The 17465-nt window shown below is 42.8% G+C and overlaps 1 protein-coding gene across 2 annotated transcripts in view; it reads right to left on the bottom strand.

Annotated features, from left to right (window-relative positions):
- Positions 1–17465, bottom strand: part of EGFR (epidermal growth factor receptor) — a 161214-nt gene that overhangs the window by 25267 nt on the left and 118482 nt on the right. For both annotated transcript variants that reach the window (XM_051799428.1, XM_051799427.1), the window contains exons 6-17: positions 16237–16355; positions 14680–14821; positions 13896–14012; positions 13215–13341; positions 13038–13111; positions 11767–11857; positions 10838–11037; positions 9992–10124; positions 8494–8593; positions 6906–7063; positions 1581–1616; positions 181–322 (exon numbers count right to left, since the gene is read on the bottom strand). In XM_051799428.1, coding sequence (XP_051655388.1) covers positions 181–322; positions 1581–1616; positions 6906–7063; positions 8494–8593; positions 9992–10124; positions 10838–11037; positions 11767–11857; positions 13038–13111; positions 13215–13341; positions 13896–14012; positions 14680–14821; positions 16237–16355 — 1439 coding nt within the window. The remainder of the gene's footprint in view (positions 1–180; positions 323–1580; positions 1617–6905; positions 7064–8493; positions 8594–9991; positions 10125–10837; positions 11038–11766; positions 11858–13037; positions 13112–13214; positions 13342–13895; positions 14013–14679; positions 14822–16236; positions 16356–17465) is intronic.

Raw genomic sequence — 17465 nt, 5'->3', positions numbered from 1 at the left:
AGGTGATAGATGCACACCGCCTCTTTTCTGGGTAGCATAACAGACACTGTGTTTTCCAAGCCAAGGGATAGCAGAAGTACAAGGCAGATGCATGGAGCTTTAATTCTCTGGTAAAAGGGGGATGGCCCCTGTTGCCCCAAACAAAGCAGTGGGTGTTGCAGCTGTGCCAGCAGCGCTCACCTCCCTCTCCTGCAGCAGCCGGCGCAGGGTCCGCTTTCTGACGATGTGGCGTCTTCGTAAGTAAAGGCCGATGCCCAATCCAACCACCACCAGGCACAGGAGACCTCCAACAACACCAGCTGCGATAGATGGAATTTTGGAGCTGCAACACAGAAGGAGATCCAGAAAGAGAAAAAATTCTTAGGTGTAAGATTTTAAAGAAGCCCTACAGAGGTTGCATGAAGCCTTAGGTTTTGATCAAACACATGCTCTGGACAACCATGAAGAGCCTACTTGATAAATTTTCAGATTTCTTGGGCATCTGTATTTTTAAGTTTCTCATCCAGTAATCTGTTCAAAATCTTCACTCTTCTCTCAAACTCGCAATTGGAATTGATCCTCATAACTTAAGAGAAGGGATTTCTTCTCTCTCTGACAAACCCACCGAGCACATAAGCATCAAATCTGTGATGCCTGTGTACTCCAGCTATGGGCAGTCTGCATGTGATCAGACACACAAAGCATGTGGAGAGGAGGAGATCTGGGAAGGCATAAGCAGTTGTGATATCTGCAGTGAAGCTGACATCTCATCATTATTGGAGGGGCTGTAAGAGTCACGCTGAACGTGAGATGATCTGCCCTCCCAAGTACAAATGTCTGAGGCCAGGTATTGTGTGTGCCATCCCCGTTGTATGTACAGTTTGCTGCCTCTTTATTAGAGCCTTGATAACTTCAAATTTAAGTTGAAAAGAAGAACCTGGTTTCCAAGATTGTTTTTTTGGTTTGTACTTAGATACCCATGCCAGCTTTTTTCTAAGTTGCCCCAGGGATTCCTATTAAATGCAGTCACTTTTTAGCATTACTTCCAGGCTGAATTTGTCTTGCCATAGCATGACTCTGTGGGAAGAAACAAAATCCTTCTCTTTAAGCAAAAGAAGCCCATTTGCTTGTTGTATGACCTTGAGCATGTCATGAGGCCAAACAGTGTAATATAAGATCTAGTGTGACAAATGAGCATCCATCTGGGAACAGAACGGTTGGAGATGTACAGATCACAGGCCCTCTGTGTGTCTGAGTCCTCTGTAATGCAGGTAACTATATAAATCTTAAATATCTCTCTCTCTCTCTCTGTCCTTCATCCTTTCCTTTTCCATCCCCTCTTTTTGTTGTCCAGTAACAGATTCCAAGTCTCACCTTGACAAAAAAAGGCTAAGCAGAACAAGATTTTGAAGTCTTGTGCCAGTAGCAATATTTCTCAGTTCTTTAAACCATTTTTATAGGTCTGAGCCTGCTTTAAGCTGTCACTTCCCTGTACAGAGCTGAAGACTTAAGGCCCAGCCTCACAGTGTCCAGTGTGGAAATGTAAACATGCATGCATTCTTTCCAGCTCTGCCATTAATTGTAGCAAATGAAATACTCACCCATTTGGACAGCCTTCAAGACCTGGCCCTTTGCACCTGTAAAAACAAATGAACATTACAAACATAGTAGCTCTGGCCTACATACTTCTATAATTCCAACTAAGAGTGCTACTGATTGAAAAGCTTGTGTTTCAGAGCAGTCCAAGTATTAACATAGGAATTTATAATAGTCATACACTCCACTAAATATCAGTCAACGACCTTGCTCCAAAAATCTTTTATCTAGAGGAGTAGCTATGCTGCATACTCAGTTTAGAGAATGTTTTAAAACAAATTTCTATCATGTGGTAGAATGGGGGAAGGACGTAGATACACAAAATTCATGGATTCCCTGGCTCTGCATGGACATCTGCATTAGTGCAGGAGCCCAGGGCTGATTGTAGAGAAGGAAAGAAGTACATGTGGAAAGGATAAGGACAGAAATACATGTGGAAATGTGTCATTGGAGACCCTCCAGCATATCCTTGTTTCCTGATAAGGTAAAGATTTCAATTTTCAGACTTCCTATTGCAATAGAAAACAGGGACTCCCATCAAAAAAACAGGATTTGACAGCACTCTCTCTGGCTATAGTTTGTGGGCATGTGTCCATGACATTTTTCTTTTAGAATCTATAGTCTTATGTTACTGGTAATGTAAACAGGTATAACAGCTATCTAGAGAGCCAGGAACTCTACTAGCAAGTCTTTCACCCTCCATTTGAGCTTAAAATTCTCAAAATTAATTTTGGCAGCCCAATGCAAAAAACGACACGGACAAAAACACAGTGACTCCATTCACTTGATGGTCTAATGGGCATGAGAGGCACTCTGAATTCCCCAAGTGCTTCTGGGTTATGAGATGTATGCTCTTCATGGGAATTGTGGTCTTTGTGGTGTCTACTGAGGAAGAAGAGCATTACAGAGAGGGTGACATCACCTCTGAAAAACAGAGCACAGGAAGGAGTAAAGTCCAGTTTGTGGTATCCGCTTGCTGCGCTGACTTAAAGAAAATGGATCGTCTCAAAACAAATTCAGAGGAGGTCAAGCAGGGGATAAGGAGTGAGCCCATGCCAGGAAAACTGCTCTGAAATCCCTTTCACTAAGAGGAGGAACCAGAAAAATTTCAGAATGTTAGGTAGAGTTGCAGATCTTATAACTTGGTCTAGGTCTGGGGAAGGAAGAGGTGAAGCAACTACTCATTTTAATGGGTTTTTATTTGTTTGTTTGTTTTCATTACTCTGATCTTCCCTCGTGTATTTGTCTTGTTTCTGGGCCAACACAGTGCTCCAAGACCCAGCGTCTGGAAGGTCTTGTAAGTTCACTGGGCTCCCATGCAAGAATGTGCATCCTGGTGTCCTGGACATGCTGGAAGTGCTGTGCATACCAATTCCCAGATCCTGGGTACTCAGCCTTGTTAGCTTTCCTATCTGCATACAGCTTACTTTGTTTGCTGAGTTGTGTAACTAAGTACAGAGAGGCTGCATGTGCAGAGCAGAACCATCAGCTTGTTTATGGTCATAGGAAGCAGATCTTGCTTTGGGTGCTTGACGGAAAACTGATCTAAGACTCCAGATCTCATCCTATCGTGCTCTAATGCCTGGACATGAATTTCTACATGCTGACATAACAAAGCATGTGTGGCTGCTCTTGAATAAGAATGTGAAATTAAAAGACCTCACTTTATTTCAGAATATGATTATTGTCCCTCAAAGTATCTCTTCCTCAAAATTCTGGTTTGCCATGCTACTTTATAATGGTAAGTCCTCTATGTGCTTTACAGAATTGGCTGATAGTATCTACAATCTGAGGAATGACCGACCAGTTCTTTTCCTACACTTCAAAGCAGAAAGAGAAGAAGTGTAGGTTTTTATCTGTCCCCTTCTTTTTCCCCATCAATATCCAGTCTGGGTGGATAAAGTAAAAAGGTGTCTGGGAAGAAAATGACAGATCAGCTTGTCCTTTTCAAATCCCATGTTGTTTTCTGATTCATTTCACAAGTCAAAGAAGACACAAAGCCTATGAGAAATATCCATCCAGGACTACATATAACTATCTTTCTTATTATGGAATTTGATGATGACACTCAACATAAGTAACTCAAGTTTTGTGGAATCTAAACAATCATTTTTTCCATTCCTGAGTAATTTTTCTTCTCGTTACAGAAACTGAAATGAGACTTAGGTTATGAATTGCCTGAAGATCATATGGATATATCAGATGGATATAGCAGCAGTTGTAGTCTCTGAAATATTTCTCTACTTATTGGAAAATTATTACTGTGTACAGTTCCTGAAAACTGTTTAATCCTGAACTCAGCATTTCATTTGTCTGTGTAAATATTACTTGTCCCAGTGCAGACACAGCTATTTATTTCCCAAATCCATCAAGATCTTAACAACTTTGTCCTCGACCCATAGTTCCTAATTTGATATAATACATTAAGTTGCTATGATTTATGGCCTTTCAGAAAGGACTAACACTATAATAGCCTAAGTTACTTCACAGTCATAAAAGAAATTAAAAACCACTGGGCTTTTCAAAGCTTTACAAAAACTTTACTCTGTCCTTTCTCATTAACCTTCCAAGTGTGACGAAGGCATAGCATTTGCACTGTGCTGCTGCAACCTTCCCTCTCGGATCCCCTGGCCTCCTTCTCACCTGTCCCAAAAATCCCTTGGCATTTAACACGAAGACTGGTGAGACACATAGTGTTGGTAGCAACTGCGGAGGCAGGATGTGTCAGTATTGGCTTCTCTTCTCCTTGCTCATTCCCTCCAGTGGTTGCGTCTGTGTCTGAGTTTAATTTCTGTCCTCTGTGAGACCAAATCCTTCAACACTGAGCAGTTCAATTAAGCTAGAGATGCTGAAGCTGTAGACGAGGTAATTCCAGGGCTTTTCAGATGTTGCTTTCTTTGTTGTAGCACATACTCTCAGCTGTACTAGAGGCATGGCAAAAAGAAGCTTGTGTACAAAATCCCCAAGAGAGTACAGGAGAATTGAGAAAGAAGGGGTCTTTTGGGCTGAGCAGGAGAAAGCTTCCTTCATTCTATGCCCTAATGAAGGCTGAAAAACTGACTTAGCAAAGAAAATGAGTCTAGAAGGGATTCTCTGTGGCATTACAAAAGAAGTGACGTACTACCAGTATGCTTACCTAAAATGAAAAAACAAAGTTTGTGACAAAACTCAGCTGAGAAAAGAAGTTCTTTACTTGCAGCTTCTTCAAGTAAGGAAAAGAGAGAGAGATCCTGGGAACCCTTACTTGCATGATTACTGAAGTCAGCACACTTAATCATGCTGATAAGATTTTGTGGGCTCTAGCTGTGAAATTGGACAGGGACAGAAATGAAGTTGTTGTTTCTTGTCATGCAGGAATTGCTGAGACTGTGGTTTCTAAGGATGCAAAAACTTTGTGAGACAGATGTTTTCCACCCACTGCTGAACAGATCCCATTCCCACAGCAAAATGAGGGAAAGGCGTGAAGAGAAGTGGCGTTACTGATGGATTGCCTTCAAGAGGACAACGCTGTGCCAGACTGCATATTTCCATACTATGCCACTGACACTGGCTCCTTACTCATCAATGCCATTGGCCTCAGATGTACCATCTGTATAGCAAAAATAGCAACACTACCTCCTAGCTCTCTCGAGTCGTTCAGGTATACAGCCTATTTCTTCTGCCCCATTTGGGCAGCAACTCAAATAGGGTGATTGACCATGTTTACAATATAACTGATGCAAATTCAGTCCATGTAAAAGATGAAATTGATACTACTTTTTATTTTCTGCCTTAAAAACACAGGGCCAAATACACAGAGACATATGTTGGGTACCTCTCATTTTAAAAAAAATTCTCTGTACTGTAACCCCATCTCCTGCCAGACTCCTGTGGTACCCCATCCACTGTCAAAGCCAGGCAGGAATTGATTTCTCTGATGAAGTCTGCTCTGGGAACTTGCTTGTGCACTAAAAGCCACTGCATGACTTGTTGTTGCATCCCTGTCTGGCAGATTACATTCTCCAAGTCTGCATTTATTTGAGTCTAGTGTTTGATCTCACTACCAAGGCCGCATAGTGGAAAACTTTGTTCAGATGTGGTTACTCATTATGCTGCACCACTAATCAGCTGCATGTCCATGTGGCCAGTTAGAAGGAGGATATTGGATCTCTGTGGCCAGTTTGTATCAGAAGGGACTATTGAGGTCATTAATAAAGAGCAAACTCATAAAGATCCCTTTTCAACTGAGACAATTTTGTTCTCAGGCACTGCAGTGGGAAGCCCTGATAAGCCTTGCCGGTGACTATAACAAAAATGGGGCATTGCTGTAAATTGCGGCAAATCTACATAGCTGGTACAACTACCATCTGAAAACCAGTGCACTGAACTTCACTAGGAACACTAGAAAGGGCTGTTCCTTGCTAATTTCACCCTTCATCTCCTTTTTTCCATGAAGTCAAGGACCTGGCAGTTGGATCAGCTAATACACAATGGGATGATGGTTGGTCTGAATCAGTTATAACTTCTCTCTTGCAACACATATTACAGGCATACTATAGAAAGATTTTGGATCAGACAGACCTGCAGGGTAAAAGGCAGGGCCTGTGAAGGACAGTACACCAAAATGTGCGGGTTTTTGCTCTGAAAGCATCACAGTCCAGCAACCAACTCTGAAATCCTAAAACCTTTTACTGCGCATCCTATGTCCTTTGCAGGTTGGAAATCAGGAGAGAAGACAGTTGTTACTTGTCATGTAGGCTAACTAGTTCAATTCACAGCTTGTTCCACATGGCAGCTTAAGTGTGCCCCCAAATGAGGACAAAAATGGGGTTACTGTGATGCCCATTAATAATGCCACACTCTGGAGGCAAGCAAGGCTTTGAACTCAGACCAAGTGCTAGCATATGGAAAGAACGGAGAAAAATCAAAACACCATGTTATCCCACTGGGATTTCCCTCCTGAAAATTGAAAGGTGCAGATAAAGATGGGCCATAGGAGTTCAGCATCCACCAGATGTCACTGATGTTCCTCCCAAAACTAAAGGACCCAGCAACAAGCCAGGTGGGGGAAAATAAAGTGCATCACTGCTGGGTGAGTTCTGTAAAATTCCAGAAAATTTTCTATTTCAGTTATCAAACAAACCTGTTTCAAACCCCCTAAACCATTTTTTTTTCTGTCTTCCATTGAACTTTTCCTGCTGTGTACTCCTGTGTACTCCTGACCTCTCTTGTTCCCTGTTAGTTCTTCTCAGTGGTTTGACATGGGACTGTCAGGAAGAGAAAGAGCTCGAGATGAGCTGTTCCCCTATTTGTTTTTTTCCCTGTCTCCATTCAGCCAAAGTTTTACTCACCCTCGGGTGCAGTTTGGATGGCAGAGCTGGCAAACAGCATTCCCGTCGGCATATTTCCAGACCAGGGTGTCATTCTCACCCAGAACCCCTGCTGGGCAGGATTTCACACAGTGGGGGCCATCTATAAAATGGGCACACTTCATGCAATTGTCAGGGCCCTGCAAAGAGAAGCAACTTGTTTATAATGCCCTTCAATCAGCCTATTCAGGAGGAAATTCAGAAGATAAATCTAAATGCCTTCCACTGCCAGTTTTCAGCATCGTCTGGTTTTATTGCCTTGCTACCTGATATTCTTGCAAGTAATTGCTATTGTAGGATGGACCATACAACAGGTAGTCCCTGCTCTTTAAAGCTAGTATTTTCTTGCATTTCAGTGTTGCTTCTTTTATCCTGGTTTGCCTTCTGCCTGGTTGGAAAACGTATATTTTTCATTTTAAGGGGAATAATTCAATGACACCTCAGTAAGGCTTTATCTGAAAAGCATACGGCTTGGCAGCTACGTGGTACAACCTCCCATCACACAATTTAAAACATTGGACCTGGACTGGCTGACACCTCCCTGAAGTATTGGCCTCAAATCATTTACCTGGTTTCTCAGCACAGGTTCTTTCCTCTGTTAGAGAGAAGTATGGAGTAATGGAGGTAACCCAAGGAGTGCATGAATTTTTTTTTACTTTGAAAAGCGTTTAGTTTGTGTTTAAAGGAATTGCCTTTAGCCATTTTTGGCAGAACTGTTTCATGTTCACCATGAATGACCTAAATATTTTAAAGCAGGGGAACTAGCAATTCTGGGTCAGATTCTGCTATGGAGAAAAACCAGACAAGATCCAAGTGCCAGTTACAGTGGGACTACAGTAATACATGCTATAGGAAGATTATTTTAATCACTGTAATGTCTAAGGGCCACTATAATAGACTGATTACTAGATGCTGGGCAAATATGGAACAAGGGGGTGGTCATTGCCTGAAGGACCTTATAATGTTAATAACATCCCTGAAGCTACGGTGCTAGAAGGGAGGATGGAAATGCTTCACATTACTGAGCAGTGACTCTTCAAACTGATGATGGGCAAGGGTCAAACACTCAGAGGCTGCTAGGAATGGCAAGAGATGTTTAAAGAGTTGGGTCAAATAGCACAGAGGAGGACCTGTGATGAGAGCAGGAGATTTGATCTCAATTACAAGAAAGAAAAAAAAAAAAGAAAACTGAAGTTTTACAAATAAGATACAAGTTTGATCTAACTTGTTCACATCAGCATGGCAGTTCAGTATACACATGTCCCTCAAATGTTTGCCAAATTACTATATTGTCACATACATAAGTAAGTCTTTTTTTCCTATGTAAAAGACACAAAAAATTAAAGACCCTACAATGCCTGAGACTGTGGATTGCATGTCACAAAGGAAAAATAACACCCTGAGGTTTCCTCTCCTGTTCCTGCTCCCCTGTCCCAAGATCTTGACTTCTAACCACTCTCACCTCTGCTCCACATCAGAGAGGGGGTAAATGAGACCTCAGGATTATCTCAACATGGGAAATACTTATTAATACATAGTTTGAGATTTGCTAAGGTGAATCTGCTCTTACAGGTCCAGTGCAGGTTGCATTGTACGCAGTGGAGTTTTGCACCAAGCACTCAGGGTGGCAGGGTAGGCACCTGGAGTCCTTTTCAAACTCTCTTGGCTCCCTGGAAAACAACAACAACAACAAAAAAAGAGAAATAATTAAATCCCAGGCTGATTAGTGAGTGATAAATTGTGGTCTTCTCTCCTTTTCCTGAGTTTTCCACTTTAAATTTACTGAGATGATGATGGTACTGAGACAGGAGGAGATACAGGGGGACTCCTCTTGGTTACACCAGTAGCACTTGTGAGGACATAAGAGTAAGGGAAATTTGGTTGAAAGTGAAACACATGGCATACCAGATTGCACACTACAAATTAGTTTACTTTCCCTTTTTAAGCTAGTGCCACAGAATATTCACAACCATTTCTAGAGGCTTTTAAATGGTAGTGATGCAAAGAGATCAGCAAAAACAGTTCAAGTGATTCCAAGGCTACGAATAATAATTAGGAAAGCTTAACAGCAAAGCACTGATAATTAAACTCATGTCCTCTCTACAACACACAATGAATCATTAAAATATGAAAGTTGGGAACAGATGGTTTCAATAGCAATAAAGCTGTTCCACTTCAAGTAATGGTGTTATTAATTAAACTAAATCTACCCATCATTTGACACAAAAAATGCCCAGATCTGCCCTTCAGGTTATAATAGCTGCTGGAGGGAATTCACTTAAAAAAGACAGCTGCTGAACTACAAGTCACTAGAGAAATACAAACATCAGAGGCATTAGCACCCTGACAAGTACTTGCTTAATTCTCATGAGCTTTAAAAGTCAGACTTTAAAGTTTTATTGAAAAGTCTCTGTAATTTTCAGTGCTAGACGTACCTTTCCTGTCTACATCACCTGTTGAACTGCCTGAAAACCCAGCCACAGCCCTGACACACAAGCGGTAATATGTTCTCCATGGCCTGAGTGAGGCTGAAGCAATAATTTTGCCCTGAAATTGCTGTTCTCAGTGATTTTTGGATGAAAGTTCATTCTACCTTGACTGCAACTTTGCAAATTGCAAGGGTGAGCTGCTCATCTGAGCACATATGAGTCCCTGGCTCTGGGGATGACTGAGCTCCTGGGGACTGTAAATGGCTCTGGTTCTCACCCAATGTACTTGACATGACAGTCACAGCTTGGATTTTCACCGGGGCTTTAAGCTCCTTTATTTCTTATGGGAAGGAGACATAAGGCTTAGCCTCCTTGGGCCTAGAGATACTCTCCTTGTGGGCTTAAGGGGATGTTTTATTAGCAGTTCACCATAGCAGGAACAAACTCCCAAGCAATACTGACTGGGAAAGGAGAGGTACCTCAACTAGGTACTATGTTCACGTAACATGCCTACAAAGCTGGTGAAATCCCATGCAGTCAGAGACCCTTTTTTTTGCCTTCTTTCCAGCTACAACATATTTTAAAAACCAAAACCCCGAAATCATCACCGAAACCTCAAGCACCCCTGAGACAACTTACCCTTGTAGGATGTTGCACTGTTTCACACACTCCTTTTGGCGAGCAAAAAACCTGCAGGAGAAGCAGTGGAAGGGTCCTGGCCCCCAGCAGCCCACGTCTGAGCACAGAGGGTCACAAACATGCTTGGCAGCAGCTAAGAGAGAAACAAAGACAAGAAAAGCCATGAATGTCAAGGCAAGAGAGAGCTCAAACTCTCCATCCTCACTTCATCTGACCAGACAGTTTCTCCAATCTGTTCCAAAGCACATGTGAATGCTCCTGGCAGTGTGGAAGAGGAGAAATCATGTTCCTCTTAAGTTCCAAAGCCTGAAACTAAGAGTGACTTCTGGTCTTTCAAAACAAGAACAAGTTTCTCCGTGACAGCTTAACAGATGTATAGTAAAGCTAAATCAGGCTGAGAGAGATGGGGTTGTCCAGCCTGAGGAAGAGACACTTTCAGGGAAACCTTACTGAGACTTTTTAGTAGGTAGAGGGGGCACATAACAACTTTTTAACAAGGCCTGTAGTGTCAGGACAAAGGGAAATGGTTTTAAACTGGAAGAGTAGATTTAGAATGGATGTAATGAAGACATAGTTACAATGGGTGGTGAGACACAGTTGCCTAGAGAAGTGGTGGATATCTAATCCCTGGAAGAGTTCAAGGTCAGACTGGATGGGGCCCTGAGCACCCTGAAAAAAAAAAAATCCCACTTTTCCCTCACCACCTTCATTAAAGCAGTATCACTGATTAATTTTGTAGCCAGGGAAATAGGGGGAAAAAGCTTTGCTCGAATTATGAAAATGCAAATTTACACTTGCATTTCCGCATGAGCTTTAGTGGGGAGCAGGAATGCAGTGCTGACTTACCACACTCATTTTTATCTCTGTTCTGTAAAATCTTTGTTTTCTGGCTCTGAGTTGCAAACAGGCTGTGCCAGTCCATGGTGTCAGCATAGCAGAGGTTCCTGTTCTTCATAACGGCGACATCTCCGTCACTTATTTCCTTGAGGGAGCGCAGCCCTAAGGACTGTATTTGCAAGTTAACAACAGCAAGGGAATACTGGCCACTAAAAGAGAGATGGACAGAAAGAAAACACATGCAAGAAAGATAATTAGTAAGCAGACTCGGCATGTTTTTCTTTTAGTTCTCAAATGTGTGTTGCTGTTTTCTTCCAGCAAGATCCTGCTCAGCCCTCTAAACTTATTGCCTAGTACATGACATGCCTATTATATAACAACTACAATACTCATATCTGGTTTTGCAAGGGCTTTTTAAGCTAAAACTGTCAGGACACGTCTTCTGACAAGTAAATGATGTGCAACAATGGTTGTAGGTAAAGTAGCTATTATTTTGTGCTTGTCCACCAAGTCATTCTTCCTCTTGGGGCAAGCCTAGGAGGGCACTGGAAGCGCTGCTGCTGTTGCAGTGCCTGGCAGCCTCCATCCCCCACTGCCCAGCTCCTCAAATCCCAAAGTGCTTCTGATACCTTAGTAACTTATCCCAAACTGTAAAGAGCCACTCTTTGTCCTGTTTGTGTTTCCATGATGGTCTGGGTGACCCTGGTCCTGAAAGCAGGCTCAGGGCAGCCTTCCACATGTGGCACAGCGCTGAGGGTCTTTACCCCTGGGACACATTATCTGCTGCTACAAAGATAGTGCTCTACTCCTCCAAAGGTTTGCCCCATTTTGCATTAGTTTTTGGACATCTCACACTACTTGCAACCTTGGTGTGCTCAGACAAGAGCAGCTCTAAACAGTGTTCCTCTTACAGTCGCTTTGGCACATGATTTACTTACTGTTGTTTTGTTCTGCCCCGTATAATCTCCAGATTTTCAAAAGCATAGAGATCAGTAGCATTCTCGGGCCAGGCTTGAATCAACAAAAATCCTGAAATGAAGAAAAGAAGATTTAAAAATAATAATAATGAAATTAAACCTGTGGTCAGTACTGGCAGCAAATCCTTGAGCAAATCCCGCACCAGGAGAAGGCCCTGGTGCTTTCCCCATGCTTATCTGAGAATCTCAAACTGAAACATGACATTTTAGGGAGCAGGGAGATATTTTTAAACCCTGTTTTATAAACAGTTTACTTCTTAGCCCACCACGAGGGCTTAGGAGCATAACAGATGAGCATGTCAGTGAGCCGCACATCCTGCCACACCGAGTCACCAGTGACGATGGCTCTTGCCAGAGCCTGCCTGAGAGGCTGCAGGCTCTGATCCTGTGGGACAAAGGCATCACTCCATCCCATTTGTGAGCAGACCTCAGGGAAGAGGAGAACTGAAAAGCAGGAACCGAGCAGAACAGACAGCTACTTGGAGTGGATTGGCTGAAGCAAGCAGAATTCTCTGCTCAGCTGAGGTGTTTGGGAGGACAGGGAGAATTTGGAAAATTGTAGGCTGCTGTATGACGCTCTGTGGTTAGTCATTGCCACCCTGAAGGGAACCAGACAGGTAAGAGAGAAAGAAAAAGGGAACTGGAGTCATGTCTGGGGACCCAGCTCCGATGTTATGTTCATTTTATAATGGGCTGAACAAAATTATTTTTAATTGATGTTTGGTGCAAGACAGCAGCTGAGCACTCTGCTGGCTGCTCTGTGCTCATGGAGATCCAGTTGCCCCAAGGAAGAGCTCTTCAGGCTGGAGAGGGTGTCTCCGTAAGGATGACGCAAGCCACTGAGCACGCTTCCCTAAGGAGCTGCTGAAAGGTTTTCCACAAATAGAAACACACTTGGCTTTTTTTAGCTGGAATGGTACGCCTCTGCATCACCACATGCTTCTTGGGTGGCTGAGGATCTCCTCTACTTTTACTCTTCTCTAGGGCTGACAATTCAGCAGAAGGGGTGTTCTGGCCAAACCACACACCTTGGATGGGAGACCAATATGGGTTATGTGGGCGTAATGCTGGCGAGGCACTGCTGACCACCTTGGTGAAGAGTGACCCTTGGTAGCTCAGAGGCAGAAACTCTTTGCTTGCTCTTCTCTTCATATGCTTAAAAAATTTCCCTTCTCTCCCTCTGAATTTGGCAGTATCAGTCAGAACATTTCAGCTTAAAACTCACTGCTAACCTGATATTTCTTTGACTGTTTTGAAGACATCCAACTTCTTGGGGTCCAAGGGTAGAGTCTTCGTGAAGGCATCACTGAAACAAACAGAATGAGGAATTGGGAAAAAAATAGTTCAGCCTCAACTTCTCCCCAGCCCTTCTTTCCCTCCCAGTGCACAGTGACCAGCAGGTAACTCACCCTAGAAATGCAACTGGGAGAATGCTGACATCCCCATTGATCTTGGTACAGTTTTTGAAGGAGTCAATGTTTGTGGCATTTATGGAGAGGATCCCTTTAAGTTCACCTATTCCAATGCCATTGCACACTGTTAAAGGAGAGATACAAAATGAGAAGGGGAGAAGGGTGAAGCCCAGTTACACGGAAGGGGGGAAACATAGAGATGCCATGAAAAAGCATTCCAATATGGTCAAACCTACCACTCTGAGTTTCACAGATCTTTTGCCTATTTTTGCTTTTCAGAAAGTGCCACAAGATAATCGCTTCCTGCTTGCCCAGCTGTGCAGCTCTGGTCTGAGCTTCTCTGCACACGGGCTCTGTTTGGCACATGCTCCTCTTTCTCTCTTTGTCCCATTTTAATTTTATTCCCCTTGATGAGGTACTGGGAAGGACAAATGAAGGAGAAGGCTGATGTGCAAGATACGCATGCACAAACACTTTATCTGCTGTACTTGTGGTGTATCCCAACTTGAGAGCACGCCCCAAAGTCGTGTTTCCTGATCAAACCACTTGTCAGATCTCCAATCAGTGGATCTGATTGATATCAAATTTGCGCTTAATTAAGATCAGAACTCCCTGCACTTTTTCTTACAAGTTACCTATCATCTCAAAGCCTTACTGGTTTATTCCATGCTTTTATACCTTTGCTGCATAGCCCATCACACTTTTTACACTTCCGAACACCATTTTCTTCCACTTCATAAGTATCAGCATTGCATGAGCGAACACAGGAGCCATGGTCTGTCACCACGTAGTTGTCTAGGAATAAAAGGATACAAAGGTCATTGAAACACAAGAAGGATGCTTTGGGAGCTGGACAAACACTTCAATACTAGTGTAATACTTTTGTCACACTCAGAAAAGTACAGGCACTAACTATGAATACTCACAAACATAATTTGAAGGTAGATGAACATCCAGTGCTATCACCCTTTTACAGAGAGGGGCATGGTCACAGAAGGATAAAACAACATTCAGGTTCTTGATGGGTTAAAAAAATACAGACACGGAACAGCAAGAAAGGAAAAGCAAGCATCTGTAGCTAAAACAATCATACAGTTTGAGAGGGAGTGTTAAAATCAACTACTTTCTACCAGTCCTAATTAAGAAACAGTTAAGAGCTGATAATGCTTGATAATCCACAGGATTGATCCCATATAGCCATTGTTTTGATGATTTTTATATGATGCCTTTCTCTCCACCAAGAGAAAAACTTTTGGAAGTCAGAATGTAATGATTAAAAATCATGGAAGGTGATGGAGGCAGTTTGAATAGGCTCACTTTGTCAACTGTTCCCAGTTCCCACAGGAACTGAAGAGAACAAGTGCTCTTTCACTTGGCCACAACACAGAGGGATGACATAGGTCCCTTCCCACCTCTCTCCAACCCCCACCTCCTATGCGGTTGCAATCTGAAATGAACTTACGTGGACATTCCTTCACACAAGTGGCTCCGAAGCTGTATTTTCCATCAGGGTTGACATCCATCTGGTAAGTGGTGGGGTTATACAGGACTAATGGGGGACACGTATCCTTGCACGTAGCATCATCCCGAAACTTGCGGCATGCCTGTCATTGAACAACAGCACCCATTAAACAACCTTCTCCTTAAAAAGTGACAATGGTTTTACATTAGGTCTTTAAAACACTCTGACGGTCTGTTTCCTGCTTAGCTCCAATGGAAGCCCCAGGCAGCTACAGGGATGGTTCCTCAGGCTTTGAAGGTGAAAGGTTCCTTCAGGTTGGGCAATTGAGTTTAATATTTTTTTTAAAAAAGAAACCATGAACTTTTCTTTTTCTGAATAAGAAACCTTGGCACTCTGGTGCAGAGCTGCTAGGATTCACGTGGGAACGGGAATAAATTTGCATGCCTTGGACAGAAAAATTTTCCCTACAGGCAACAAGTGGATCAAGACAAATGGTACTTTTCTTGGCCACTTTTTAATAACCTAAATCAAATCAAGTCCTTTCCTGCCGATTACTGAATTTTCTGGCTAAATATTAAACCAAAGCCATTATATTTGGCTGCAGGTAATGAACAATATAGCAAGTATTTTTGAAGGGCAAGTTGGTTCTTCCAATTTAAATCTGCATTAAATTAATAATCACTCTCCTTTCCCCTTTCTTCTCCCCTGGTTTTCCAAATGAGAGAGAATAACTGTCTTCCTTGTGAGCCAGTAAGGGCATCATAGCCCTGCAACTTAAAAGAGGACCAGGACTAAACATAATGACAACATCCAGACTGGATGGCTTCTATGGCAATTACTCAGATGTCCCTTAATTCAGAATGAAGTGTAGTGCAAATATGGGGAAGAGTTAAAACCACAGCATACACCGACCCCCTGAAACTCTTGTAGAAAAGCCAAGAAATTTTTTTTTTCCTAAAGAAGCTCTGTTTGCTTTTTCTCCCTCCACTGCCCCAGGGTTCCCCAAACACAGAGCTTTTGTGGCAAGTGAAACCCAGAAAGGGAAACCCTGATTTCATGTCTGAATTTCAATGAAATGCAGAAAGATGAAGATCCATCATATCTTATTCCCCTTATAAGTTCTTGCTTTAGTAAATCAAGATTATTACTGACTAGCGCTAAGGAGCACAAGGCAAACTTATGGTGGCCTGAAAAACTGCTGTAGCACGGGGACTACTTCGGACCTGGGGACCTGCCCATGTGGGGAACTCACCCTACAGCAAACAGATGCTCTGCAACAACTTCGAACTGACTGGGCACTCAAAGGCACTAAAATGGTTTAGAATGCACCAGTAAGGTTCACTGACAGAGTCAGTAAAGACCAGCTAAGGGTGCTGTGAAGTTCATGTCATCTTCCCTCCCACCAACCACCCACGAAGGGAAACCCTGGAGCACCCTCCAGGACAGCATCTCTCAGAAGGTTTCTGGGTTTGAAGAAGGCTAGGGGACATGCATCTGAATGCCTGCCTCGTCGTATCAGAGATTTAAGCAATTATGGTGGTGGTGCAGCATCATTACCAGGCAGTCACTCTCCCGAGGCCCCGTGCATCCCGCAGCACACTGGTTGTGGCAGCAGTCACTGGGCACCTTTCCCCTGCAGCGGCCAGAGCACTGCTGGGCACAGATGACTTTTGTTACTGGAAGATACAAGAAAAAATAAGAAACATCAGCTATATTTGCTGCACTGAGATCAAGAAATATGAAGAAATGGTCTGGTGCAGGATCTGTGCTAGATTTTCCTCATAGGATGCACATTCTGTCCTCACATAAGGCTAATGTTTGGGAGGGGTGAGAGCTGGTGTGGGTGGTAGTGAGCAGGAATTGCATCCAGCTTGTAATTATCTTGGCTGCTGCGAGGTGCTAAGAATGCTGACCCCAGCCAGGAAATATGTCCTGCTTAGAAAGAGCAACTAGGTCCCTGTCACATCAATGCCTAGATCAAGAAAAATTCTGTGGAGTCATTGTATCTTACATCTGGGCAACAGAGCAGGATCTGCCTCCATTTCGCTGAAAAAAATAGCTATTATTTTTGCTAGCTCTGGGAAAAACAATGTGACAGAACTGCCAGGGCTTCATACTAAAATGGGAAACCATACATTGTTGGTGTGGTGTCAGGATCCCTTCAATGCACTAAAAATATTCTGAAATTTGCAGAGAGGAGAGACTTACTCAACAAACAGATTTCATATGCACATTGAATTATTTTTCTTTAGGCTTCAATTCCTCGGCCAAATTTTATCTTCATTACACAATTCCCATAGGGTTTGCACCACTGCAACGACCCAGAGGAAGAACTGGCCCTGGTTCAGCTTTTTGCAGGGAAGCAAAAACTGCCTGCAATATTTTGTTGAGAATTGGGAAAGTGTCTCCATTTGAATAGCAAAGCAGCGAGAAGGATAATCAGAACAATTAAAAAAAAAAAACCAAAACAACCACAAACCAGAAATGGGATTGCTTGTTCTCTAGAAAAAAAGTACTGGCTCACAGAGCCTGGCATTAGACACCAGAGAAACCTGATGGCTACTCTGCTTCATTACAGCACCCCGAGCATTTCAGCTGTGCTCTACACTAACTGTTATCAACTTTGCAGTTGGCACAACTGAGTTACAATATCACCATGAATCCTAAAAGTCTGAAATAGAATGTTGTTAATTAGCAGAAAATTATTGCAATAAGTAGTCTGCTACAGGGTATATAACAGTGACTTTTAAAAATCATACATTCTATCTTTTTCCATTACACACTTC

The sequence above is a fragment of the Manacus candei genome, unplaced genomic scaffold, assembly GCF_025592945.1.
Source record: "Manacus candei isolate 608988 ecotype Guabito, Panama unplaced genomic scaffold, ASM2559294v1 h1tg000049l, whole genome shotgun sequence".
NCBI classification, from domain to species: domain Eukaryota; kingdom Metazoa; phylum Chordata; class Aves; order Passeriformes; family Pipridae; genus Manacus; species Manacus candei.
The sequence above is the reverse complement of the archived record's forward strand: the minus strand, read 5'-3'. Positions and strand labels throughout refer to the sequence as shown.